Raw genomic sequence first — 26,905 nt, 5'->3', positions numbered from 1 at the left:
TTTCCCAGAAGGAATTCAGGAGCCATGCAGCGAACCAGGCGATGGGCGTGATGTTTGGGCTTCCCTCAGCAATCCCTCCTTGTGATAATTGCTGAGCTCTGCTTCTGCTGGCTCTCAGGAGAACTTGTTCCTGTGCTGAGAGGCTGCTGGCAGGGCGGGTGAGGCCAAATGGGATGGCTGCTCCCCAGCCTGGCTGCGTTTGCAGTGGCTTGAGGAAGGTGGGAAGGCTAATGACTCATTAGCCTCGCAATTAGTCACATCATTGAGGCCGCATGATTCCCTGCAGGACTAGTGCCACCTGCTGCCACTCTGGCTTTGTTCTATGTGGTTTCTTTTCCTTCTGCACAACGATGATTCAACATCAGGAAATGGTGACCACCCTCCCACAGACACAGATCTATTGCTGCAGCAACCCCAGATTAAGATTTAGGCTGGAGAATGCTCACCAGGACACCCCAGGGCCACACGAGATCCCCAGAGAGCAGGATTAGCTATGAGGCAGAGCACATGAACACTAGCCAAAGATTTCCTGTATGCTTGATACATGTGACACTATATCCCCAAATACATGTGCACAGAAAAGTGTGCCTTCTAAAACAAAGGCCTCCAAGGCTTGGAGCAAAACGCCATCCTGTTTCCCTTCCCTGGGGTATTGTCACTGAGCTGGCAGAAGACCTCAGGGCCCCCTCCCTTCTTGACTCCAATCTTTTTTTTTTTTTGGTTTTTAGAGACAGGGTTTCTCTGTAGCTTTGGAGCCTGCTCTAGAGCTCATTCTGTAAACCAGACTGGCCTCTAACTCACAGAGATCCGCCTGCCTCTGCCTCTGCCTCCCACGTGCTGGGATTAAAAGTGTGCGCCACCACCGCCTGTCGACAAAACCATTTATGGAAAAACAGTAACTGCCTATTAGCTGCTTAAATGAAGGTAGAAAAACAGGTGAAAAAATCTGAGAAGTAATTATTTGCCACACATGTTGGTGAATTCCTATAATCCCAGACCTTGGGCAGTGGAGACAGGAAGATCTCAGAGTTCAAAGCCAGACTCTGCTTCATAGCAAATTTGAGAAGAATCTGGGCTTCATGGGACTTTGCCTTTAAAATAAATTAGTAGATTTCCTGAGCCCAAATTCATATCCTGATTGTGATAATCAGAACAATCTTTAGGCTGGATAGATGGCTCACACAGCTAGGATCACTTGATGTGCAGTCATGAGGACTAGAGTTTGGATCCCAGCACCAATGTAACTAGCCAGGCATTCCAAACATGCTTGTAGCCCATCTCCAAGAGAGTGCGTCAAGAGAATAGCTTTCAGCCTAGTCTAGTGTCTTTAATTAGGATTTTTACTGCTGTGAAAGTACACTATGCCCATGGCAACTCTTGTAAAGGAAAACATTTAATTTAGGGCTGGCTTACGGTTCAAAGGTTCACTCCATTGTCATCATAGTGAGAAGCATGGCAGCATGCAGGTAGACATGGTGCTGGAGAAGTAGCTGAGAAGCAGCAGGAAGAGAGAGTGACACTGGCCTGGCTTAAGCATCTGAAACCTCAAAGCCTGCCCCTAGTGACACACTTCCTCCAACAAGACCACACCTTCTAATAGTGCCACTTCCTATAAGCCTATGTGGGCCATTTTCACCCCAACCATCATATCTAGAAAACATGAGCCTTGAGTTCAGGGAAAGACCCTGCGAATAGGCGAAGCATGATGGAGGAGGACATTCCATCTTCCTCTTATGGCTTCAACACAGGTATACATGCTCAAAATAGATATCTCTTGGCGGGAGGAATCCTTGACAGGGCTTCAATCTCCCCCCCCCCCCCAGTACTACCACACTGGCTATTACTGGCTATAGAACAGTTTTTGAACAAGAGGGTGAGGAGTCAGGAACAGACTTGTGCTTGTGCCTCCCCAGAGTCAGACCATGGGTAAGGAAGTAGTTTCACATGCCATCTCATGTGACATCACACTGGTCCTAGGAACTGCCCCCATTGCATAGGTGATAACTGACATGAAGTCAGTTACCAGGTTTCCAGAAGCATGGAGTCACTATACCAATCTTAGACCCTGGGTTGCCGACCTCTTTGTCCCCAGCACTGCTTAGTTTAGCTTCAGTAATGGCCAGGCATTGTCTACCACACATTGCACCCATGTTTGTACATGCCAAGGCCAACTCTGCTTTTCCTGCCAAGCCTCTTTCCTTCCTGTGGGGTCTCGGTGGTAATCGGGATCCAGAGGGAGAGATTAAGTGTGGCCCCTGAAAACATGAATGAATTAATGGATGTCCTTCTGGTGCTGAAGGGAGAGAAATCTCCCGCTCTCAGCTGCTGTGCTCATAAATAATCCAGAGGCTATTGTGAGGGCTGATCTCTGCAGAGGCTTCATCGATATCTCAGCTTCTTCAGAGGCTTGTTCCTTAGCAACCACGTCACCATGCTCTCCGGAAGGGCTGCTGGGCCATGTGCTCTCTGTATCCTCTCCCTGTGGATGCTGTCTCTGTCTGTCCTTGTGGTCAGATGCAGACGTTCATGTCAACTCCAGTGAGCAGCTTTGCTCCTCAGCCCTCTGGGATGACACTGCACACAGGAGGCATGTGTGCACCAGGCAAGGGAGAGAAGCAGCTTGGCACATGACCGCTCTCAAAAGTTCACCATGGGCTTGGGGCAGAAGGACAGGATGAAAAGGGTTGGATGGAGGTCAAGATATATTTGTTTAGCTGGGAGGTGGTGGCAGGCAGATCTCTGTGAGTTTGAGGCCAGCCTGGTCTACAGAGTGAGTTCCAGGACAGCCTCCAAAGCTACATAGAAACCCTGTCTCAAAACAACAACAACAAAAAAGATATATTTCTTTGTCCTACTCCTAGTTCTAGCATAAGTCAAAGCTTGCCCCAGGCTCTACCTCTCTTCAGGCATACTGTGGTTCCAAGACAAGAGGGAGTTCTCCCTCCTCAGATGGGTTAGCAGTCTCCCCAAGTTTACCAGAAGGAATTCAGGAGCACAGTGTGAACGGGGAGCTTGGCATGATGTTTGGGCTTCCCTCAGCATTCCTTCCTAGTGGTAACTGCTGAGTTCTGCCCCCACGAGCTCTCATGAGAACTCATCCTTATGCTGAGAGGCTTCTGGGAGAGCAGAGGAGGCCAAGTGGGGTGACCTCTAACCCAGGCTCAGATACTGTTTATCTTTGTGACCTAGGTGCTGTGGAGGCTTGTCTCCTGCATCAGCTAAGACGCCGTGCCGCTGGCTTCCTGCGCAGTGACAAGATGGCAGCCCTGTTCACCAAAGTGGGGAAGACATGCCCCGTGGCTGGAGAGGTTTGCCACAAAGTGCAGGAGCTGCAGCAACAAGCAGAGGGCAGGTGAGGCCTGAGCCAGCCCCTCCTAACATCTTTTCTGCTCTGTCCTTTGCATTTACTGCTTTTAAGACAGCCTGCCTAAGGGGTGGCTTCCTGGTCTCTGTCTTATGTGACTTCTTGGCAGAGGGACCAGCCTGAGAGTGGGGGTTGGCCCTTTACAGGTTCCATGTCCTGTCTCCCTACTCCGGCTCCTTATCTCATCCCAGGCATGCTGAGCTCCTATTCACACTCCTGTTCTCACTCCAACCCGGGGCCTGGACTTCTGAAGCCTTCCCTCTTCTCTTTGCAGGAAACCCTCAGGAAGCAGCCAAGAAGCCCTTCGGAAACAGGGCTCAACCAGCGGGAAGGCCCCAGCTCTCAGCCCACAGGCCTTGAAACACATATGGGTACGCACAGCACTCATGGAGAAAGTTCTGGACAGGGTTGTACAGTACCTGGCCGAAAACTGCAGGTGACTGCCCACCCCCTCCATTAGTCCTTTCCTTGGCACAAGCCACCTCAGCCTCATCCCTCTACATGGTTAATAGTCCATGGCAGTCTATAGGCATGCCCCCAGCCCTCTTTTGGCACCCCAAGAATATAGACCACACCGAGAGCCCTATAACACTTCATCCTATGAACTCATTATTTTTGGTGATGACATGAATCTGGTCTCTGGGCATGCTTCTGAGTGAGCTTGACCACCTTGGCCTGAGTCCAGGAGCTCTGGTGGTCACCCTGCCTCTGTCTCCTCTTGGCAGCAAGTACTATGAGAAGGAAGCATTATTGGCAGACCCTGTGTTTGGCCCAGTCCTGGCCTGTCTCCTAGGTGAGCTTGAAAACTTAAAGGCCTGTGTTGGTTCAGTGGAATGAAGAGTGGGTGATGAGAGAGCCTCAGCTAAATTTACCATCCCTGTCTTCATAGTGGGACCCTGTGCCTTGGAATACACGAAGCTCAAGACAGCTGACCACTACTGGACTGACCCCTCTGCTGATGAGCTGGTCCAGCGGCATCGTATCCGGGGTCCCCCTAATCGACAGGACTCCCCAGCAAAGCGCCCTGCCCTGGGGGTTAGTGTCCTCCCCACCTCTTGTGCTCACTTATTCAGACTACTGTTGATTAGAGAGCATAGGGAAGAGTCAGCTAGAGGGGGCCATGGCACATGGAAGCCTGAAGACCCTCCACTCCCAAGTCCAGTTTCCCAGGGCTCAGGCCTGAGCCATAATTTTTCCTGGCAGATCCGGAAGCGCCACTCTAGTGGCAGTGCCTCAGAAGACCGACTAGCTGCCTGTGCCCGTGAGTACGTGGAGTCCCTGCACCAGAATTCGAGAACTCGGCTGCTCTATGGCAAGAACAACGTACTGGTACAGCCGGTAGGAATGCTTTGTTCCACCAACCTTCCCTCCCTGCTCTCTATAGAAGGTCCCAAACCAGAAGCCTTCAGCCAGTTGCTTTGCTACAGAACCTTACCAGAGAGAAGGGAATACCATCCTACCCATACCTCATTGTCATATGACTCATGCCCAGCTTGGAGTTGGCAGGAGACAGGGATGACATCTGCTCTGGCTAGCTGAAATCAAGGTTGTCCGGGGCCAGGATGGCAGCCAGCAGGCAGAGTGAATGCCCAGCATGGTGTGGCTGGCCAGTGGCACACCTGGCACCCAGGCCGACAGGACAGAGCCAATGGCACTAAGCCAACTGGGAAGAGACATTCAGATACAGCTTCTGTTTCTCCTTGCTCTGCCCAGCCTCCAGCCCCAGGACTCCATTGCTGGCCTGCTATGTTCCTTCATATGAGACTCTTAGGCCCATTTTGTCTGTCATATATATATATATATATATATATCTTTCCTATAGAAGGAGGACATGGAGGCAGTCCCTGGCTATCTCTCCCTGCACCAATCTGCAGAGAACCTGACTCTGAAGTGGACTCCCAACCAACTCATGAATGGGACTCTCGGGGACTCTGAGCTAGAAAAGAGGTAGAGGTTTTACAACTGTTCTCAGGAAGCAGGGGAGGGAATAGAAGCTTGGTCCCAGGGAAGGGGATAGAGAAACAAAGCAGACTCCAAGGGCCAAGCCTTACTCTTCATCCAATGCCAAGAGTTACAGGGAGAGGCTGCTGGAGTGATTCCCAAGCCCTTTGAGACTGAGCCACGCCTGGCCATGGAGGGGTTTGCACAAGCCAAGTGCTGGACAGCTAAGACTGCTAGGCTCTGTGCCAGGAAAACAGCATGAGACTTAGAGGGACAGGACTGGCCAAAGTTACTGCTTGGCTCTGGCTGCCCTATCTTCAACATAGTTTCAGGGGATGATAGACCAGTTGACATAGTGACACCATATGGTTCCTTTTCAGTGTTTACTGGGACTATGCCCTGGTGGTACCCTTCAGTCAGATCGTCTGCATCCACTGTCACCAGCAAAGTGAGTCTGCTTGTCTTAAGGCACAGAGGTGGGAGAGCAGACACCTCTTTGCTGTTTTGCACTGTGCATGGGGCCTGTCACACTTACTGTGTGTGTCCCTCCCAATGCCCTTGTTTTGTAGTGTTGGGAATCAGAATCAGGGCATGGTGCAGGCTAAACATGTGTTCTGCCATACTCCCAGTACTCCCACTGTCATTTTTTTTATGTTTAAATTATTTTTTAAAAACTTTATGTGTTGGCTATTTCAGTGTGTGTGTGTGTGTGTGTGTGTGTGTGTGTGTGTGTGTGTGTATGCACCATATGCATGTGTGGTGCCCATGGAGGCCAAAAGAGGGCATTGGATCCCCAGAACTAGAATTACAGACAGTTGTGAACCACCATATGGGTGCTAGGAATTGAACCTGGGTCCTCTGCAAAAGCACCAAGGGCTCTTAACCACCTCTCCAGCTTCATTTTTTGGACATTATTTAGTGTATGAATGTGTGTAAGTACACAAGTTCACACCTGCACCACAATACACATGGAGACCTGGGGACAGTTTGCAGGAGTCACTTCTCTCTTCCCACCATGTGGGTCCCAGGGATGGGACTGAAGTTGAGATTGTCAGGCTGTGCAGCAGGCACCTTTGCCTGCTGAGCCACCTTGTCAGCCCTCTACTGTTCCTATTAATGAAGCACCCAAGGCATGTCCTAGCCTGTCTACCCTCCTTTCTAGCCTGGGAAATGTCACCAGTTGGGCCAGGGTGATGGCTTGGGAGGTCTCAAGACGGGCCCCAGCCTCACTTGTGGGCATTCACCCCCACCAGAGAGCGGTGGCACGCTTGTGCTGGTGAGCCAGGATGGCATCCAGAGGCCGCCACTGCACTTCCCACAGGGAGGACACCTGCTGTCCTTTCTGTCATGTCTGGAGAATGGGCTGCTGCCTCGTGGACAGCTTGAGCCCCCGCTGTGGACCCAGCAGGGAAAGGTACCTTGGTAGGGGAGGCTCTGGGTGCAGGGCTGGGTGAAGGCCTCCTCTCTTCCTTCCCAGCACACAGTTCTCAGGAACAGCTTTGGGTGGGAATGTTCATTGGACAAGCTGACCACCCACTCCCTCTGCAGGGCAAGGTTTTCCCCAAGCTACGGAAACGCAGCAGCATACGGTCAGTCGACGTGGAGGAATTGGGTGTAGGACGGGCCACAGATTACGTGTTCCGGATCATCTACCCCGGGCACAGGCACGAGCACAGTGAGTGTCCCTATGTTCCCTGTGGAGAATGCCCAGGGTGTGTGGGTGCACTGTGTCACTTGGGTCAGGTTAAGACAAGAGGTTCATCTCTTACAGTCTCCTCACTGAATCTTTCACTCACAGATCATCCCTGTCTTGTGCTTAGTTGTCTTCCCCCCAATCACCCTGAGGCTCTCAGCTCAGTAGACCCAGGCATCACCATACAAGTTTCTTAGTTATATTTCATGCCATGATGCTGAAAGAAAGGAGACCAGAAATATTAATAGAAGGTTGGAATCTCGCCGGGCGTTGGTGGCGCACGCCTTTAATACCAGCACTGGGAGGCAGAGGCAGGCGGATGTCTGGGAGTTCAAGGCCAGCCTGGTCTCCAGAGCGAGTGCCAGGATAGGCTCCAAAGCTACACAGAGAAACCCTGTCTCGAAAAAACAAACAAAAAAACAAAACAAAACAAACAAACAAACAAACAAACAAAAAAAGAAGGTGGGAATCTCTCCCTTTCTCTTCAGGCTGAAATGAAAGATAGCGAATACTCCACCCTTCTTTAGCCCCACCATCCAGCCTTAAGGAACTAGCCTGGGCACAGGAACTGTGCTTCTTTGACAGTGAAAGTCCTCAAGCCAGCTCCTGATCTAGAAGCAAGGGCTACATCTGAAGAGGGTGAAACCTGCAGCTTGGATGTTGAGGGCTGGGATCTGAGGTGGCTGGGCTCTAAGGCTCCTGCCGCACACCTGGGCTTTGGGGCGTCTATGGATAAATTCCTGTCAGCTTCAATGCTCTTCCCGCTCAGTGATGCTGCCACCTGTGGGATTCTCTGCACCAGACTTACATTTCTTGAAGAGTGAGGTCATGGAATCTTTCAGTCCACAGTGATTGCTGCCAACCAAACCACCTATCCCTCCTTGCATTTCCTAACTTGTGCCAGAAAGTTGTCCGTAGTTACATGTCTTTGTTGATGGGTAGATGACCCAGACTTCATACAGATAGCTATGGCACAAATGGTCCAAATAGACTTGGAGGACCGGGGCTTGGGGGACTCTATTCCTCCCAGGTATGCCAGACGAGACAGCTACAGCCAGAATGCTGTCGACTCCCATTTCACCTCAGGCTTGGCTTGGTTTCGATTTGCAGCCTGTTTCCCTCCTTCAATCCATGACACTTTCCATTCTGATCACATCATTATAAGGACTTCTCCCTAGAGGGTGAGCCAGGCATCAGGAGCTGAAACTCAGTTGAGTGTCTCCTGCTCCTCAAGGATGGCTCTGAGGGGACTGTGGAAGAAGAAGGTTGAATTTATACTCTAAAATGAGGGGCTTGGGGTCATCTCTAAGTTAAGTTCAGCCTGACCGTGACAGCTATTGCAGGATTTCGATCCATCCCTAAATAAATACCTAAATAAATTCTTGAGATCCTTCAACAGACTCTCCTGGGTTCACGTAACAGCTGAAGAAAGATTGGGATCCATCTGGCCAGAGACCTACCTAACCTTAGTCAGGACTGGTGATTTCCTAGGCGTGCCTGTGCTTGAGGCATGTGTATTACACATGTGAGCGTGCACACACACACACATACACCCCTTTCTTCTGTTCTTCCTAGAGAAGACCTCTCTAAACAGTGGAGCTCTGTAGCCACCTCCCAGCTCCCAAGCCTTCCATCCTCTCCTAATAACCAGCAGAAGGCTCTTAGGGCAACCCTCTTCCCCTGCTGCCCCTTCCCTCCTCTCTGCCTTTCAGGTTCAAGGTGATCCCAGTCTCCATGCCTTTCACCTCAAGGAGGGCAGCTGGTCTCTCCTCCCCAGGGACTAGGGTCCTCATGCCTCTGCCTCTCTCGCTATTCTCTTTGAGCAGTCACTATTAACTACCACCACCTAGCGGCCAGCCGTGCGGCCTCGGTGGACGATGATGAGGAAGAGGAGGATAAACTACACGCGATGCTCTCAATGATCTGCTCGCGGAACCTCACAGCTCCCAATCTGATGAAAGGTTTTTATCCCTCCCCATCCCTGACTCACCTCATCCTCCACCCTAACCCCCCTGGGCCCACTTGCCACCCACTGCAGGGGCTCAAACAGCAGTGTTGGCATTAGGGGACTTGCACGCAAGGCCATTTCCTTCTGTCAGAAGGCAGATCAGTGAGGACACCAGACATGTACTGGCAAGGAGAGGGGACACACAGAGCAAATGATTCTGTTGAGAGAGGGGGCCATAGGCTGAAAGAGAAAGAGCCACTGGGGGAGGAGGGCTGGCTCTCTGATAACTCACTTCTTAGGGGCCTGAATGGCTCTCAGAGCCTTATTCCTGCCAGTCAAGCTGACAGATGCCAGACAGAGGCCTCTTCCTTTTTCTCCTGCCAGCTGCAGCCCTGTGCTTCTAACTATGTCTTAACAAGATGGGAGGTAAAGGTAGGAGCTGGACAGGTCAGGTGAGGGGTGAGGGTCACCGTGAGAGGAGACCCCAAGGATTGGTCTTCCCAGCATTCAATGAGGGCTATAGTGCTTTGCATGAAGCTCGACATACTTACTACAGGGGGTCCAGGAACTGGTACAGGCTCCCAGCAGTAACTCGAATTCCTGCCCCACATGCCCTGGTTCACTATGGGTTTCAGCAAGTATCTCAACATCTCCAGGCTCAGTTTTCTCATTGGTGTCAGGTGCCATGCCAGTGATGTTACCCAGGTGTCCTGTACTCTGGACCCCAACATCATGGTGGCAGGGATCGCCTTCCCTGGAAACAACACAGCACAATACTGTCTGAACATTCATCTGCCCACAAAATTCTTTTTTAACACAGCTGTCTTGGTGAGAAGGAGCCCCACTCTTTGAAGAGCCATCAACCCAGGGCCCTATATGGGCTAGAGATGGGTTCCAGGAAAGGCTGGACAGAGAAGCAGAAACTAGGTTACCTCCTAGCTGCTAGGGAATTCCCCCAGACCCCACCATGTTTATGCCAGAGTCAGTCAGTTCTTGTTCTTACAGAAGGGACCAGATATATTACACTCCTTACAGAGATGCTGTTCCTTCTAATTCTCTCCTTACACTTTCTACAGAGTTCTTCTAAGGGGCACAGCCAAGTCACTCAACCAGTAATAATGACTCCTATTCCTGCCAGCCAGGCCCATGGCCCAACACCCCTCAGCCAACCCTGCAGCTGCTCTTCCTGCCACAGGTCTGCCTTCCTTCCCAGTCCTGTAGGCCATGGAATATCCAACTCTTTAGGTTTCTGACATACACTTGCCATCTAGCTCTTTGCATCATGGACTTGAACAGCACTACTTGTTTACAAGTTAACTGGCCTTGAGTAGTTTGGGACAGTTGGACTCACTGCCCTGCAAACTGGCCTCTTGGCAATAGAAAGGCCACTGACAGCTGGGTGGAGTGATGCACACTCCTGTAATCCCAGCACTTAGTGGGTGAAGGGAGGAGGGCCTAGGAGGTCAAGGTCAGCCTTAGCTACATAAGGAGTTTGAAGGTAGCCAGGCAACTTGTGATCTCAGAAGAAAAAAAGACCACTGACTGTGGCCTCTGAGATCAGACAAATCTCCAAGCTCATGGGGTCCAGAGGCCTTGGAAGTAGCCTGGGTGTCCTTTTAAAGAATTTAGGGATTAGATGAGCCCACAGTATATCCCCGTGCCCCCAGTACTTGGGGGAGAGGTCCAGGTATGAGAAGAAGTGGGGAGTAGGGATGGGGGATGGGAGCTCCCCTCTGCACTCCAGTCCATAATGACAACACTGTTGAGTTCTGCAGCCATTGCTTTTTCAGGCCTGCAACATGCTTGACTTGTGCATGTGATTCAAGTGGCCGGGTGTCCAGGTCTCTTCCTTCCCCCTCGATTTCCCGCTGCCCCCCACAGAGCAGAGATGCTGTTCACTCTAATTTTGCTCCAGGCCAGGCACCTTTCACTCGGAGTCCTAGGGGCTGTGGGGTTCACCCACCTTGATTGTTTGCTTTATACTTTCCTCATGCTCAGAGGAGAGAGTCAGAGTCAAAGCTGACCCAGCAGACCCCTGTCCAGCCTGCTGTCTCACCAGTCACTCACCCAGTCACTCCAGAGCTCCAGCTGTCTGCACTGGGTTGTCACAGTGTAGAGTGTGCAATGCTGGCTGGTTCAGCTCCTTCCTGGAGAATTAAGGTGAAGAGCATTGACCCAGGAGATGTGCCTTGGTTGGGCCCAGCTTTCTGGGCATGAGCTTGTTTCCCTCTGTGCCCATCCTCCACCCTCTGCACCTGTCACCATCCCTGCCTGCTGCCTGCTATCTGCCTGGCTGGGCTGATTCCTCCCCACCCACTCACCTCCACCCCTCCCCTTGGCTCCTCCCACACCTGGCCTCCTATCTGCTGCAGGAGCATGAGCTAGGCTCCCATCCCCACTACCTGAACCTATCCTCTCCTGCTCTTCTGCTCTTCCCAAAGTCTTCAGCATGGCTTGCAACCCCTCACTCCCAGAGCCGCAGCCCCCTACCAAGTATACTCCCTTAATTTGCCTCCTGGTGGAGCTGAAGGGCCAGATGCTGACACAATCCTACCCATGGGTGGGGGAGTGGGGGAACAAGGCAAGGCAGCCCTTGAGGGGACAGGAGGGAAATCAGCTCAGCCCTCTCCACCAAGGCACACCCAGAGCTGGAGTCTGGGAATCCAAAACCACCAGGCCTCGGCCTCCAGACTGTGAGGAGTCAGGGTCTCTTGTTAGATTTCCTCATGCTCAGAGGAGAGAGTCAGAGTCAAAGCTGACCCAGCAGACCCCTGTCCAGCCTGCTGTCTCACCAGTCACTCACCCAGTCACTCCAGAGCTCCAGCTGTCTGCACTGGGTTGTCACATGTAGAGTGTGCAATGCTGGCTGGTTCAGCTCCTTCCTGGAGAATTAAGGTGAAGAGCATTGACCCAGGAGCATCTCAGGAAGAAACAGGCTGAGCCTGAAAGGCTAAGGCTAACTGGCAGTGTTTGCAGGAGTGGAGGCCTTTGCTCTTCTAACCTCTCCTCTAGGAAAGCATATGTTCTCTGGCATTGGTGGAGGTGGGTAGACAAATACCCACCATGCAGTCCTGGAAAACCATTGCTGAAAAGACCTCAGTACATAGCTCTCTTCGTTCTTCACTCTTTCTGCACCTCCCTCCCTCATGGTGATACCAGAGTCTTTCACTTGCCACCTTCACCGTGTTTCATCTCTGTGGCTCCTGGCGAATATCAACCCTGAACAGTGTTCGGTCCCATTTTGGCCCTAGAAACTTTTAAGAGTCTTGACCTGGTTCTAATCTAGATCAGCAGGGATGGCTGAGACATTTCTGTCTATGATGCTGCACTGTGGCATGGTCAGCTATGACTGGTGTGGTGGACCACTGGGTCCATGTATCCAGACACCACTTCCACCCTGCCAGCTCTGGGAAGTTCCCCTCCATCCCAGCTCACACAAGAGCTACCATGCTAAGTGCCCTCAGAGTAGGCCTCAGGGTGTCTGGTTTGGGCAGGAAGCACTGTTTCCACTTAGCCACTGGCCACCAGAACTTGGATAGTCAAGGGTAGTGAGAAAGATAACATGAGGCTCCCTCAGGGATTTTAGTTATTAATGCTGGGGCTTCCAAGCATGTCCCTGAGCATCTCAGGAAGAAACAGGCTGAGCCTGAAAGGCTAAGGCTAACTTGCAGTGTTTGCGGAGTGAAGGCCTTTGCTCTTCTAACCTCTCCTCTAGGAAAGCATATGTTCTCTGGCATTGGTGGAGGTGGGTAGACAAATACCCACCATGCAGTCCCAGTATTCCATTACATGGGAAAAGCTTCCTTCCGTCTTCTCCAGGCTCAGGGGAAGCTGGGCAGTGTCAGGCACCCTCCTACCATCTACATCTCTGGGTTCTCAACCACACAGGCACCACCTTGTGAATTTCTACCAATGGGTGATTTCATCTGCAGCTCTGGGCAGAGGTGGGCATGCTGCAGGGCACTTGGGGGAGGAAGCCTACCAGGCATTGACCTTGGCCCCTTCCTGCCCTCAGATGCTGGTGACATGATTGAGATGCAGGGTTTTGGACCCAACCTGACAGCCTGGCACCTAGAGCCCCTGTGTAGCCAGGGCTCCTCCTGCCTTTCCTGCTCCTCCAGTAGCTCCCCATATGCAACCCCCAGTCACTGCAGCTGTATTCCTGACAGGTGAGTGGGAAGGATGGGCACTAGCCTCCTGTTAATGCATATCCACATTTATCCTTCTGTCCTTATAGGCGCTGCCATTGGCGTGTCAGGGTGGCCTCTTTAAATTGGACAGACCTGGATTCAAATCTCATTTATGCTACCTACATGACTTCAGCAAGTTGCTGAGTCTTTGTGAGCCTCTGTCTTTGCTTTTGTTTCATTTTGTTTTGTTTGAGACAGGGTCTCACTGTGTAGCTCTGGCTGTCCTGGAACTCACTCTATAGACCAGGCTGGCCTCCAACTCACAGAGATCCACCTGCCTCTGCCTCCCGAGTACTGAGATTAAAAGCCTGGTGCTTCTATGTTTCTAAACCTCAGTTTTCTCCCCTGCAATAAGGGGTGATGCACTTCCTTCCTAAAGCAGGCGAGGACCACGTGAATGCCTAGAGTTGTGCCGCCACATAATAGATGCTATACTCTGCTCACCTTCCTGTTATGGACATAGCCCCACTGTCAAGCCGTGTGTCTGGAACACTTAGTACTACCATGTCTGAAAACAACATGGAACAGTTTGGACCCATTGACTGGATAGTCTCCTTCATCTGTCACTTCATTTTTAACCTGCCATTTCTGTTGACCCTGAAGTGTCTCCATTTATACATAAGGAAATCAAGATTCACTGGAGTGCTGGGCAGTGGTGGCACCCATCTTTAACCCCAGCACTCAGAAGGTAGAAGCAGGCGGATCTCTGTGAGTTCAAGACCAGCCTGGTCTATAGAGTGAGTTCCAGGACAGCCAGGGCTACACAGAGAGACCTTGTCTTAGGAGAAAAAAAGCTTCACAGTCAGTTTCAGTCGGGACCCCAATAGCAACATCAAGGATGGCCAGCGCTCCCATACTGCCAAGCTACATGTCCGACTCTCCACACAGTCCCCAGCATCTTGCCTGCCCCTGCACCCTGAAGCTGCAATGTCAGTCCAGTGGGCTACAGTCTCCTCCCTCTGAGCCAGGATGTTTCCACAGGTTGCCCCTCAGGCTGCTGTGTGAGAGCATGAAGAGGCAGATTGTGTCCCGGGCCTTCTATGGCTGTGAGTGTGTGGTGAGGTGGGGCTCTGAGGGGTTGGGGGTGGGGAAGCACCTCAGTCACAGCCTCCTTCTTGCCCATTGTAGGGCTGGCATACTGTCGCCACCTGTCCACAGTGAGGACCCACCTGTCAGCACTGGTGCATCACAACATTATTCCACCAGACAGGCCCCCAGGGGCCTCAGGGGGCCTTACCAAGGATGTGTGGAGCAAGTATCAAAAGGACAAAAAGGTGCAAATGGGGCTCCCCGGGGTAGAGGCTGTGGGATGGGGACTTGGGCAGCAAGTTACATGTAGCTGCCTGCTCTAAACTTAATGGTCGTTTGTGTAAAACATGGTAGGCCATTGAGCAGATAGGTGAGACTGATGCCATGGGGTGACCTGCATTGTAGATGTATGGCTGAATCTCATCTGAATGGGAAGGGACTGGGCTGGGAATCCAATCTACTTCCATATTGATCTGAGATCTGACAAGCTTTGTCCTGCTGTGTGAGGAAGGAGGTGAGACAAGGCCTCTTATAGCTACAACCATGGAACAGAAGAATATGGCTGCCTCAAGCAGGGTGTTCCCGGGCTCAGTAAAGCTGCTCAAGTGCAGGCCCAGCTCTCCCTGGGATGTAGCTTAGCTACTGGGCCACAGTAACTGGAGGCTGCACAGTCTTTACCCTCTGGGTCCCTCAGAACTACAAGGAGCTGGAGCTGCTGCGGCAGGTGTACTGTGGCGGTGTGGAACATGAGATTCGCAAGGATGTCTGGCCCTTCCTGCTTGGCCACTACAAGTTTGGCATGAGCAAGAAGGAGATGGAGCAGGTAAGAGAACCTGTTCCTACAGAACCAAGGAAATAGCAGCTGGGCAAGCAACCCCAGCGAAGGAGCCTCGGAAGCCCAGCCCCACTCCCACAGCTAGCAATAGCAGAGGAAGGTGGTAGCGGTAGCAGGGCACCCCCATGTCCCTCACCCGAGGCCCTGCTCCAGTCCAGCCATCTTAGCTTCTGCGTCCCCTCCAGGGCTGAAGTTCCAGTGCCTGCCCAGCCCTGAGGAGGAGGCCTTAGAGCACCCTCCCCTCATGGTCACGGTGTGGTCTGAACACAGGTGGATACAGCGGTGGCAGTGAGGTACCAGCAGGTGCTGGCAGAGTGGAAGGCCTGTGAGGTGGTAGTGAGGCAGCGGGAGGCGCATCCAGCCACGCTCACTAAGTTCTCCTCGGGCAGCAGCATCGACAGCCACGTGCAGCGCCTGGTACACCGAGATTCCACCATCAGCAATGATGTAAGCCAGACTCGGGAAAGGGCTTGGTGGGGAGGGCTGGTGGGGCCCACAGATCTTTCAGGCACAAGGGTCCTGAGATTGGGGCTAGCCTCCAATACTAGCAGTTGGGGCCTGTTCAGAAGCTTCGCGTATCAGTGTCTCAAAATTTCAACTGAAGAATGGGCAACCGGTGCTTTCACACAAACACAACTTCTTTGTGCTGCATTTGAATAGAATAGTAGGGGGAAATGGATCTTTTGGAATTTGGGGGAGCTTCTCCCTCCTTGTAGAGAAAATGGGAGGTAGCCGTGGGTTCCCATGAGTTCAGTACTGCATCCGCTTCTGATGAGGTCAGTGTCTCTGAGCAAGAGTATCCTGTATCTGGCCTCAGTTTCAAGACTTCTCTGTTCCGATTCCTCTGATTGAAGAGGCTTTATGGAAAGCTGTTGGCCAAAGAACAGAGGGGCACTTAGAGAGCCATTGCTGTCCACTGGCAGGTTCCTTTCCATGCAGTTTTCTGTCACCTTATAGAAGTAACTTTGCAGAGGTAGGGAGAGCACTCGTGGATGTGGGGGTAACTGCAGACAGAGGTAGGGAGAACATTCATAGAATACTCTTCCTGCTGATTCTCTTCCTTGCACTTCTGCCTTGAGACCAGCAGGTAGTGATCATGGCCCGCTGCTGCCGCCCCACCCATATCTGAGTTTCCTTTCCCTACCTTTCTTCTTTCTTCTCTCCAGCCCCTTCTCTCTTGAATTGGCCTTAACTGCCCCCTGCCCCAGTCCCCTTAGCTGGGATTACAGGCAGGCTCTACATACTTACCTGGCATAAATTGTTTTTATTCTTGTGTTTATTTATTATTGAGACAGGATCTCACTTTGTAGTTCTGAAACTCACTATGTAGACCAGGATAGCCTTGAACTCACAGAGATAGATCCACCTGCCTCTGCTTCCCAAGTATTGGGATTAAAGTTTTGTACAACAATGCTCAGCCAACAAGTGGTTCTGTTTTTAAGATTTATTTATTTTTATGTGTATAAGTGTTTTGCCTGCATGTATGTCTATGCACTGCATGTGTGCCTGGTGGTTGTGGAGGTCAGAAGAGGGCATTAGAGTCCCCAGAACTGGAGTTATGGATGATCAAGAACCACCATGTGGGTGCTGAAGAGCAACAAGTGTCTTAAACAGTGAGCCATCTCTCCAGCCCCCATTTTGTGGTTCCTCCCGCTTCAAATTGTCTCTTTCCAAAATATGACTCACAACTGTGAAGATGCCATGGTGAAGCCCATTACTTTGAATGCTAAACTAACAAATTAATATTAAAAAGCCAGGCTTGTCTCATATCTCACATCTGAAGTCTCAGTACTCTAGAGGTAGAAGTAGGAGGATTAAAAATTCAAGGCCAGCCTTAGCTACATAGCAGAATCAGAGCCATCCTAGGTTACACTGGTCCCTATTTAAAAAAAACAAAAACCAAAGAAATAGAAAAGGCTTCTTTAGATAAAGTTTGTTCTTTATACTTTACTAATCATGAATGCTAACAAAATATAAGGTAGAGCAAGACTTCAAAGAATATAACTTCAGTCAGAGAGATGGCTCAGCAGTTAAGAGCACTGGCTGCTCTTCCAGAGTTCCTGGGTTCAATTCCTAGCAACCACATGGCTGCTTATAACCATCTGTGACTCCAGTTCCAGGGCATCTGACCTCTAAGGGCATTACCTGCATGTGATGCACACATACATGTGGACAGGACACACATATACATAAAATAAATATGTCTTTAAAATGTCCAAACTAACAAGATACCCTCTCCCTCTCCATGCACTCTGTTCTTAATCCCTTGCTCATGAGCACACTTTGTGCTATGGTTTGCGTAAAATCCTGCGTCTGGGAGTGTGAGACGGTTCAGCAGGTAAAGGCAGTTTCTGCACAATTCTGATGACTTGAGTTTGATTCCCAAAACCTACTTTCAGGTAAAAAGGAGGGCCACAAAATTGCCCTCTGGCCTTGTATGGCTTATGACACATGCATCACCACCACCACCACCACCCCCACACACAGTAATAGACACACAGTAATAACAAGTACATAAAGACAAGTCTGCGCCTATTGTGGTAGCATACTCTACCCACATTACTTGGAGGCTGAGGCCAGCCTGGGCTACCAAGTTTCACAAGTATGACTTTACCCAGTCATTCAGATTTCTTACCTAGAATGAAAACTTTTAGCATCCCTTAGACTGCATTGTCTAAGGGATTAGAAAAAGAAAAGGCAAAGGCAGTGCATGGGTGTGTTATTTCCCCTCGGACTTGTTCTATGGCAAGCGTCCAGCAGTCAGTGGATTGTTTCCTTCTACTTCTGCACTTTGTCTGAAGACTAACATAACTGACTTGGTATTGCTACAGAAGTTTTCCTGTCTTGTCTGCTCAACATTCAATACCAAGAATAAAGAACTTGCTTTTCCTAAAACCTGCAGTTTATTCTCCTCACCACGCTCCAGCAGCAATGTCAAGACACTGGGGCAGCTCTCCCTGGCTCCTTTGTGACTTCAGGTCTTTGTAGAACAACAGTGAGCTCAAACTGGCTACCAAGAGTTGGGGCCTAGGGAACGGAGAGAGCTCAGCTACTAAGATCACATATGCAGGGCTAGGGGACATAATGCTTTTGTAGAGTTTGGTTCCTAATGCCTCTGGCCTCAGCAAGTGCCTACATTCAGGTGCAAAAACCAACATGCAGACACATAATTTAAAATAAAAAATGAATCTCTTTAAAAAAAAAAAGGATGATCTATAGAATGAGTTCCAGGACAGCCAGGGCTACAAAGAGAAACCCTGTCTTGAAAAAACAAAAAACTTAGGCCTCTGCTCCCCTTCCTGTAGCAGTTCTCAGAAGCTATGGAGTACATTGCACAGGCACAGCCTGTCTTTTTTTGCCCAAAGCCTTGTTTCTTCTTTTGGCTGGCTGGATTTGAAGCAGGTTTGGTGCCCAGGAACTGTAGTATTGGGAGTCAGGGGTGGGAGGAGGGAGTATGAAGAAAATTCTCCTTCCCAGCTCTATTCTGATCCAGGGAAGACCCTGGAGTGTTGGATGGAGCCGCCTGTTTACTCCCCCCCAGGTGTTTATCTCTGTGGATGACCTAGAGCCCCCAGGGCCTCAGGACCCTGAAGATTCCAGACCAAAGCAGGAGCAGGAACCAGCAACTGGGACTCCAGGCATGGCAGAGCAGCAGTCAGTGGAGTTTGACTCCCCAGACTCGGGGCTGCCTTCCTCCCGCAACTACTCCGTGGCCTCAGGCATCCAGTCCAGCCTAGATGAGGCACAGAGTGTGGGCTTTGAAGAGGATGGTGGTGGGGAAGAAGGCTCCTCCGAAGGACCCACCACTGCAGCCCACACTGTCTCTGAGCCCCATGAACCAGGCCAGAAGCTTGCACCTGCCAGTGAGCTTGAAGCAGGGGAGGAGCTCGCAGCTGTGTGTGCTGCAGCCTATACTGTACGTGGGTGCTCCCTGGTGCTCCCTCGCACTACTGTCAGTGGCTCCAGGAGTCCTGACACCCTGAAACCTGACTGCAAGGGGGGCGTGGGTGGTGTAGCTATCTCGAAAGGGCTCTTTGAGCATCACTGAGAGACCCCTGTTCTCAGAGCTCTGGGGTCCTTGTTGGCTGGGTTTTCTTTGGGTACCACCTCCTGCCCCAACCTAGGAGGGGCTGGCCACCCTCACCTCTGAGGGACAACCACTTTTCCAGATAGAATTACTGGACACCGTGGCCTTAAATCTGCACCGCATAGACAAGGATGTGCAGAGATGTGACCGAAACTACTGGTACTTCACAACCCCCAACCTCGAGAGGCTCAGAGACATCATGTGCAGGTGCCATTGGGGGCAGGATGGGGAGGTGTGGGGACCCAGTCCGGTCATGGTTTCACCTATTATACTGTCTCATCCTCTGTCTGGAGCGCTGTCCCTGCAGCACCGCCCCCACCCACTGCATCCTCCGTCTGCAGCACCCACATCCCATTTCATCCTAGCGGTCTTTCAGACACTTAGCTGTTTTGATTCCCCTGCCCTTCACACCAAACTGTGGTGGCTTTTTGTTGCCCTCACCAAGTCCTCTACTGAAGTACCTTGGGGACAAGGGCTGTTGGTCGTTACCACTGCCTCATACGGTAGAGCCACAGTAAATGTTTTAGAATTGTAGAAAGAAAGGCTGACTCGTGGGGAACAAAATGTTTTAGGGGCCATGTCCATAGCAATCCCCAAGAAAAGAGAATGACACAGCCACAGTGTTCACCCCTGGCATTTCAGCTATGTGTGGGAGCACCTGGAAGTGGGCTACGTGCAGGGCATGTGTGACCTCCTGGCACCTCTCCTGGTCATCCTGGATGACGGTAAGGGATGGGGTACAAGGCTTCCCAACGTGGAACAGGGTTCAGAGTGACGAAGTGGGAGAAGGGGTGCTGGCCAGGTCCAGACGGCTGGGAGTGTTAGCCAGTCTGCCCTGGAGTCACGGGGCCTCATCCCATCTCACTGCAGACCAGCTGGCCTACAGCTGCTTTAGCCACCTCATGAAGAGGATGAGTCAAAACTTCCCCAATGGGGGTGCCATGGACACCCACTTTGCCAACATGCGTTCCCTCATCCAGGTGAGTGCTGCAACTGCCTATGGGCTGGGCTCGGCTAGACTTGCTCATCAGCCACGAGGAGGCTAGAGATGTCCTTTACAAGGAAACTCATTTCACAAAGTTAGTTACTTAGGGGGCTGGCCTGGAATTTGCAGCAATCCTCCTGCCTCTGCTTCGTTGAGTGTGGAGATTGTTAGCATGCACCATCAGCTATAGCTAAATTTTCTTCATTTTAAAAAAAATCATTGCTCCCAGGCACATGCTTGTATTCCCAGCACTTAGGATATGGAGGCAGGGAGATCAAGGCCAGCTTGACTACATGGTGAGTTTGAGGCCAGCCCTGACTATATGAGATATCTTAAAATTAATTAAATTAATTCACACATACACACATTCAAATGCATGTATTAATAAAAGTAGCTGGGCATCACAATTCATGCCTGAAATTCCACCACGTGGGAGACTGAGGCAGGATCAGGGTTGCTATGAATTCAAGGTGAGCCTAGGCTACAGAGTGAGAACCCATCTCAAATGAATATAATAAACAGTAAGTCAACAGGGCTGATTTTTTAGTTAGTCAAGGAGCTCAGTTTGATACCTAGGACCAGTAGTTTCCTTTTCTTCTTAAAGCCACACAATGGCTTATGATCCTAGTGCTGGGAAGGGGGAGACAGGTGGATCCCCAGGCCAGACAACTTAGACTACTTGAGTTCCAGGCCAGTGAAAGACCTTGTATTCAAAAAGTAACAAAGCTAGGTGGATAGCACCAGTGGAATGACGCCTGAGGCTGTCCCCTGGTCAGTACACACACATAGTGTGCCCACACGCCCATGTTCACCCATGAACACATGTAGGCACACATATACAAATGCTGAATTAATTAGTTGGGGATTGGAGAGATGGCTCAGTGATTAAGAGCACTGGCTGCTCTTCCAGAGGACCCACATTCAATTCCCAGGACCCACAGGGCAGCTCACCACTGTTTGTAACTTCAGTTCCAGGGGATCCAATACCCTCAGGCACAGATGCAGGCAAAACACCATTGTACATAAAATCATTAAAAGAATGAATTAATTTAAATTTTTAAAAACAAAGCTCTAGTTCAGGCAAAGTGCTGGCCTAGCACTTGAAAAGCCCTAGGTTTGGGATGCATCCCTAGCACCACACAGAAGTACTGCTGTCTGTGTTACAAACTGAGTAGCAATGGGCACACATGCTTGTGCCTGTGTGTTATGGTGAGAAGTGGGTTGGTGATTAAATCAAATGCACAGAAACTGGAGTAACTGCAAAAAGAATGCAGCAAGGGGAGGGGAGAGGGCGAGGGGGAACAGATGAACAAGGACAGTAGGACACAGCTGCCAGTGGGTAGGTATGGCAGTGCAGTGGAATGGCTGAGGTAGACCCTGGGTGGTGGGGAGGGTGGCGGAGAAGCAGCTCGGTCAGTATCTCTCCCTCTTCACCATGAGATCTTGGACTCGGAGCTGTTCGAGCTCATGCATCAAAATGGAGACTATACCCACTTCTACTTCTGCTACCGCTGGTTCCTGCTGGATTTTAAAAGAGGTAAGAAGTGGGTGGGGCTGGGCATCATGGCACATGCCTACAAATCCCAGCACTCTAGAGGCTGCAACAGGACAGTTAAAGGAATGTCAGCTACATAGCAAGATCATGGGACCGAGGTCAGGCAGCAGGAGAGCCCTCTTCCCCTAAGTCATTGGTATTAACGTCACTGCGCACTGTGTGCTTAGCCTGAGTTTTACTAAGGTTGTCTGGGCCCGTGCTTTCTTGCATGCTTGTGAGGCATCTCCATAGCACAGGCAGCACACTTTGTCACAGGCAATAGTCTTTGGAACCTTGTTCAAACTACACCTTCCCTGAACACTAAAAGTAGGGAGTGTCACACAAATTCTGCAGAAATAACCAGACAAGGGTAGGAGATAGACCGGTTCTGGGGTAGGGGATAGAATGGCCATTCTGGATCTAGGCTGAACCAGGCTGTGTGTGTGTGTGTTGGGGAGAATCCAGCTGCTGAAGCTGACTCCATGTGTCTCCACCAAGCCCTGTGCCTGGGATGGTAAGTACCAGCTCCTTGCTGTCCCCAGAGCTGCTGTATGAGGACGTGTTTGCAGTGTGGGAGGTCATCTGGGCTGCCAGGCACATCTCATCAGAGCACTTTGTCCTGTTCATCGCCCTGGCCCTGGTGGAGGCCTACAGAGAGATTATACGTGACAACAACATGGACTTCACTGACATCATTAAGTTCTTCAATGGTATGAGCTGATCCAGCTATTCTGGCTCCCTCCACCCCCAACAGGGTATGGGGGGCCAAATCCTGGACTGGGTAGGGTTGGAGGGCTTTCAGGAATTCTAGGTTGCCTACCCCCATAGGCAGATATCAAGAGCATAGCAGGTAGAAACCAAGCAAGGTTATTAGCCACAGGGCTCCTCCCAGCCTCTCCACAATTACCCATGTTACCCCCAGAGCGGGCCGAACGTCATGATGCCCAGGAGATCCTGCGAATTGCCCGGGACCTCGTCCACAAGGTGCAGATGCTCATAGACACCAAGTGAGAGCCGCAGCCAGAGGCTGCGAAGTGGAGAGCCCAGGTACCAGGCCCCTGAGCTCCAGCAGGGAGAGGCGGAGGTCAGCACAGCCCAGATTGCCTCACCCCACATCCCCTACCCTCACCCCTGCCCACCCTGCCCACCTAGCTGTATAACCTAACAAAGTGACTGAGAGCCTGGGATGTGAGTATGGGCAGTGGTCGCCCTCCTTACAGGGCAGGTCGGGGTCAGGATGTTTGCAGATCATGACTGGGTGGGAAGGGTTGGCCACAGGGAGAGTGGCTGTCTTGGGGGACAGCTACTCTGTTTCCCTCTCAAACAACAGAATGCCCCCACTGCCACCTGCAGCCTCAGCTTGGACTGTTTCCCAATTCCTCTTCCAGTCAACCTGGGGTCCAGTAAGGTTAGTGGAGTCTACAGTGGCCTGAGCCTCATCTAGCAGGAGTTGCATGGAGCAAGGAGCTCTGTGCCATATCTCTCCTGAGACCTTTTGTGGTCTCAACTATTCAGGCATATGTCCTGGGGCCAGGTGACCTGCGCAACCTTCCAGGCTCTCCTAAGACAGGGGCAGCCGGATGTGGGCCCTGGGTCACAGCAGCCCACCTCAGCAGCACTGCCATAGTCTCTGGCCACCAGAGTGACCCCATGAGCTCCCCACCCACCACACAGAGCACCCACTCATTTCTGTACAGTGTCACTCCCTCACCCTGCCCTTGCTTTATGCACTATAATCCCCAGGACTGTATAAGTAGCACATTTGCCCACTGAGGGTGTGGAGGATGGTGAGTGTGCTTGCTCTCCAGAGGGACCCCAGGGAGACTCTGTAGGAAAGCAATCCTGTCACAACCTCCTTCCAAGGACAGGCCTCTGAGTTTCGGGGTACTCATTACCTGTTCTAGACATCTATGAGTTCCTGGGGCCAAGGGAGGTGGGATTGCCTGGGTATTCTCATCCCTGGTGAGAAGCAAGGCCAACTCCAATTTCCACATGCTTCTCGGGGCACTGAGAGAGGCCTGGAAACCCAGAAAGACCCTTGCAGGAGTTTGCAGGGGTGTCACCAAAGGCACACCCTTGACCCAAAGCATAGGCATGCTGCTTATTTTGTCATCCCCGCCACCCAAGCACGTGCAAGCCAGGTCTGGGACCTGGGGGCCACACCTTGCCTGGCTCCAAAGACTGACTGCATTTGGAAAACATGAGAAAGGACCAGCAGCCTTCTGCATCTAGCACATGCCCTCCCTAGCCCCCATACTGCACGGCATGTGTGGGGCAAGCCCACCCTATTGCCCACCCTGGTTGTTCGTGATTCCTTGGCCTCCACCAAGAATGGTGGCAAATGTGTGCCTGCCTTAGTGACTCTGGCCCTGTGAGGAGCAGAGTGTATGGGGTTTGGGGTTTGTTTTTGTTTTTTGTTTGTATGTTCATCTGGTTGGTTGATTTTGTTTTGCTCAGAAACTATACTCTTCAATATAATAGACCAATAAAATGCATTTGGCAATGCCTGAGGCTCTAATGGCTACTTGTGGGACTGGCTGGACACAGAGCTGTCATGTGTTGGGTAGTTCTGCTCATCCCATGATCCAACAGTAATAGGTGACAGCTTCAAAAAAAGCAAGAATGGTATGAGAACCAAAGATTTTCCTAAAGACGGGCCTCCATGGCACAAGCTAGTTAGAAAGTCAGTTACCCAGAATGCTACAAACCTTACCCCTTGGTCTTATCTTGGAATCAGTGGTGCCCCCAGCTGGGAGTAAGTCCTTGCCCCTGCCCCCTTCTTCCCCCCCCCCAACCAGCCAACCCACACCTCAAACAGCTTAACAGACTGAGTAGACCTTAATGAGAGCCTTCAGCTCTCACAGCCCCCTTGCTATCTACTGAGCAGATCTCTGAGATGCCTGGCTCAGGCTGGCATCTGGGGGAAGTGGCTGGAGGTACAGCTCCTGAAAAGGCATGAAAAGGGCCTGGTTAGAACTCTGGTCCTGCCCTTCCCTACCCCAGAATTCTAACCCAGAGTGCTTCTGGTCATATCTTTTAACAGCTCCCTGTCAACCAGTCCTGCTTTCTGAGCCCTATGGTCTGCTGCCAGCTTGTCAAAAGCCAAGGGTTCTAGTCCACAGCACTAGTAGTCTGGCCCAGCTGTTAAGACAGAACACAGGCTAATGGCCAAAGCTAGCCAAGGAAAACTGGGACACATGAAGCTTGTACAAGCGGACTTGATAAGCCCCTAGGGAAACACTCCTCACCTCCCTAGCAGGTCTACAGTCTGGGTGATTGTTGAATCCTGCTACAACCACCTTCTCCAAAGGTCTGGCAAACCAACCCTTCCTGCACCACTTAGACTGCCAGCTGGGCATGTAGACACTATAGGGGACTCTGGCCAAAAGGGGTGTCTGGAGAGTTGGGCCAGCCTTCTGGTACAATGAGCTTCCTGGACACAGCCTCACTGGTGAGTACTCTTCTAGAGCAGGGGCTCTGAGTATATGAAATGAAGTGGCTTGCTGCTCATTCTGAAGCTGCAGCCCCAAGTACCAGGTGAAATGCCCAGGGAAGAGCTGGATCCCGTCCCCAGTGCCCAGTACCAAGACTGAGTGAGCACTCTCCAAGTGTTAACCCTCACCCTAGCCTTTCACCCACTATACCAGTGGCCAAGACAAAGCTCTTCCCGATGCCACCAGTAGAGAGCGCCCACACTTCTTGAGTCAGAAGGCGGATGAGGCTGGCAGTGGAAGATTGGAACTGACATTTCTTAGCACTGAACCTCCAGAAAACAGGAATCTAGGTCATTTATAACCAGCACTGTCTTCCTGAGGGTAACCACTCCCCCACTTTCCTAGGAAGGAAACCTAGGGATGTAACCAGGGAGAAGCCTGCCTAACCCACGCCTGGCACAGCTACTAGCTCCCTCATCTCATTCCCCAACTTGCCTCCCTGAATTCTGACCTCCAACCTCATCCAGCTTCACAGAGTGGAATAAATTGTCAGTGGCTTTGGAAGCCCCTCACCATCTGTACCCAGGCCCTGGGGAATAGCCTTTGCTATCTATGGCCCACTCTATTCCCAAAGGCTAGGTCAGAGGTGCCTGAAGCTAAGGTTAGATTTACTGAGGCAAGTGAACAGAGCTCAGAGTTGTAGGTCTAAGCAGCGAGCTGCAACTGCTGGACTTGAACAAGTCACTGGCCATTTCTAATCTGCTCAAAAGGACTAGGTCTTACCTGATTTACTCTGCTGGGCTGTTCAACAATGAAACAAGATGATGTTTTGAAATACTGAGGAAATATACAGCCTTGTGTAAACACAAGGAAGATCTAGAGCTATAGTCTAAGAGTTTGAGGCATGGGGACACGATTGTGAAGCCAGATCCTTCCTGAAATTGTCTAGTGGATGCTCCCCAAACATCTCAGGGTATCTGGGCAGCTGCCTTCCAGCACTCAGCAGGCAGAGGCAGACAGATCTCTTTAAGTTTGAGGCCAGCCTGGCCTACAGAGAGACATCCAGGACAGCCAAGGCTACAGAGAGACGCCTTGTGTCCTAAAATGAACAAATAAACACCTTGGGGTAAGGACAGACCATTCCCTTGTTTATTTTGTTGTTGTTGTCTTTTAGGACAGGGTCTATGTAGCTCTGGCTGGCCTGAACTCACTTTGTAGACCAGGCTGACTCAAACTCATAGATCCACCTGCCTCTACCTCTAGTGCACACCTCTAGTCCCTGCAGAGGAATGCTAGACCATACCATACTCAGCATGCTTTGTTAAGGGGTATGTGTTTTACCAGCATGTGTGTCTGTACCTCCTGTGTGCCTGCACAGAAGCCAGAAAAGGGCATCAGATACCCCGCAGTTACAGTTCTGAGCGGAGCTGGCACTAAGTTAGTTCCTCAAGAAGAGCGGTCAGTGCCCTTAACAAGCTGTTTAAAGATTTTTTTTTTTTAATTTACATTTGCCTGCTTATCCATGTGTGAGTATCTGTCACATACATACAGGTGCCCATGGAGGCCACAAGAGGGAGTCAGAGCCCCTGGAACTGGAGCCACAGGCAGCTGTGAGCCGGTTGATGTCAGTGTCAGAGACCCAACCTGGGTCCTCTGGGAGAACAGCAAATGCTGTCTGCTGAGCCACCTCTGGAACTCCATTACCAGGGTCTTAATTATGTTACTCAGGCCATCACCCAACTTCCTTCATCCTCCTGCCTCAGCCTTCGGAGAGCCTCCTGTTGCTGCTTCCAGCTAACAGGTCCCTGTTGGCCTCGCCCTCTTGGAATGAAATGACCCAGATGCTGCAGGCTGGCAGCTCCATC

General features: G+C 51.2%; 1 protein-coding gene and 1 long non-coding RNA gene across 3 annotated transcripts in view; one reads left to right on the top strand and one right to left on the bottom strand.

Annotated features, from left to right (window-relative positions):
* Positions 1-24,113, top strand: part of Sgsm2 (small G protein signaling modulator 2) — a 39,204-nt gene extending 15,091 nt beyond the window's left edge. The window contains exons 3-24 of one of the 2 annotated variants that reach the window (XM_027426767.2): positions 3,190-3,352; positions 3,639-3,800; positions 4,090-4,157; positions 4,254-4,399; positions 4,568-4,702; positions 5,187-5,311; positions 5,686-5,753; positions 6,559-6,719; positions 6,854-6,980; positions 8,825-8,959; positions 12,962-13,115; positions 14,118-14,182; positions 14,265-14,410; positions 14,860-14,988; positions 15,271-15,447; positions 18,542-18,916; positions 19,170-19,294; positions 19,730-19,812; positions 19,958-20,067; positions 21,513-21,609; positions 22,149-22,316; positions 22,529-24,113. In XM_027426767.2, coding sequence (XP_027282568.1) covers positions 3,190-3,352; positions 3,639-3,800; positions 4,090-4,157; positions 4,254-4,399; positions 4,568-4,702; positions 5,187-5,311; positions 5,686-5,753; positions 6,559-6,719; positions 6,854-6,980; positions 8,825-8,959; positions 12,962-13,115; positions 14,118-14,182; positions 14,265-14,410; positions 14,860-14,988; positions 15,271-15,447; positions 18,542-18,916; positions 19,170-19,294; positions 19,730-19,812; positions 19,958-20,067; positions 21,513-21,609; positions 22,149-22,316; positions 22,529-22,617 — 3,008 coding nt within the window. In that variant the 3' untranslated portion in view covers positions 22,618-24,113. The remainder of the gene's footprint in view (positions 1-3,189; positions 3,353-3,638; positions 3,801-4,089; positions 4,158-4,253; positions 4,400-4,567; positions 4,703-5,186; positions 5,312-5,685; positions 5,754-6,558; positions 6,720-6,853; positions 6,981-8,824; positions 8,960-12,961; positions 13,116-14,117; positions 14,183-14,264; positions 14,411-14,859; positions 14,989-15,270; positions 15,448-18,541; positions 18,917-19,169; positions 19,295-19,729; positions 19,813-19,957; positions 20,068-21,512; positions 21,610-22,148; positions 22,317-22,528) is intronic. The other variant, XM_027426768.2, reaches the window with a different exon arrangement.
* LOC118239140 lies at positions 7,365-11,094 on the bottom strand. The gene is made up of 3 exons (XR_004770737.1): positions 11,014-11,094; positions 9,498-9,700; positions 7,365-8,248 (listed from the first exon to the last, which is right to left on the bottom strand). It is a non-coding gene; the product is annotated as an uncharacterized LOC118239140 (long non-coding RNA).
* Positions 24,114-26,905: the final 2,792 nt, after the last annotated feature.

Source organism: Cricetulus griseus, chromosome 7 (genome assembly GCF_003668045.3).
Source record: "Cricetulus griseus strain 17A/GY chromosome 7, alternate assembly CriGri-PICRH-1.0, whole genome shotgun sequence".
Taxonomy (NCBI): domain Eukaryota; kingdom Metazoa; phylum Chordata; class Mammalia; order Rodentia; family Cricetidae; genus Cricetulus; species Cricetulus griseus.
This window is presented reverse-complemented; position numbering and strand designations above follow the sequence as displayed.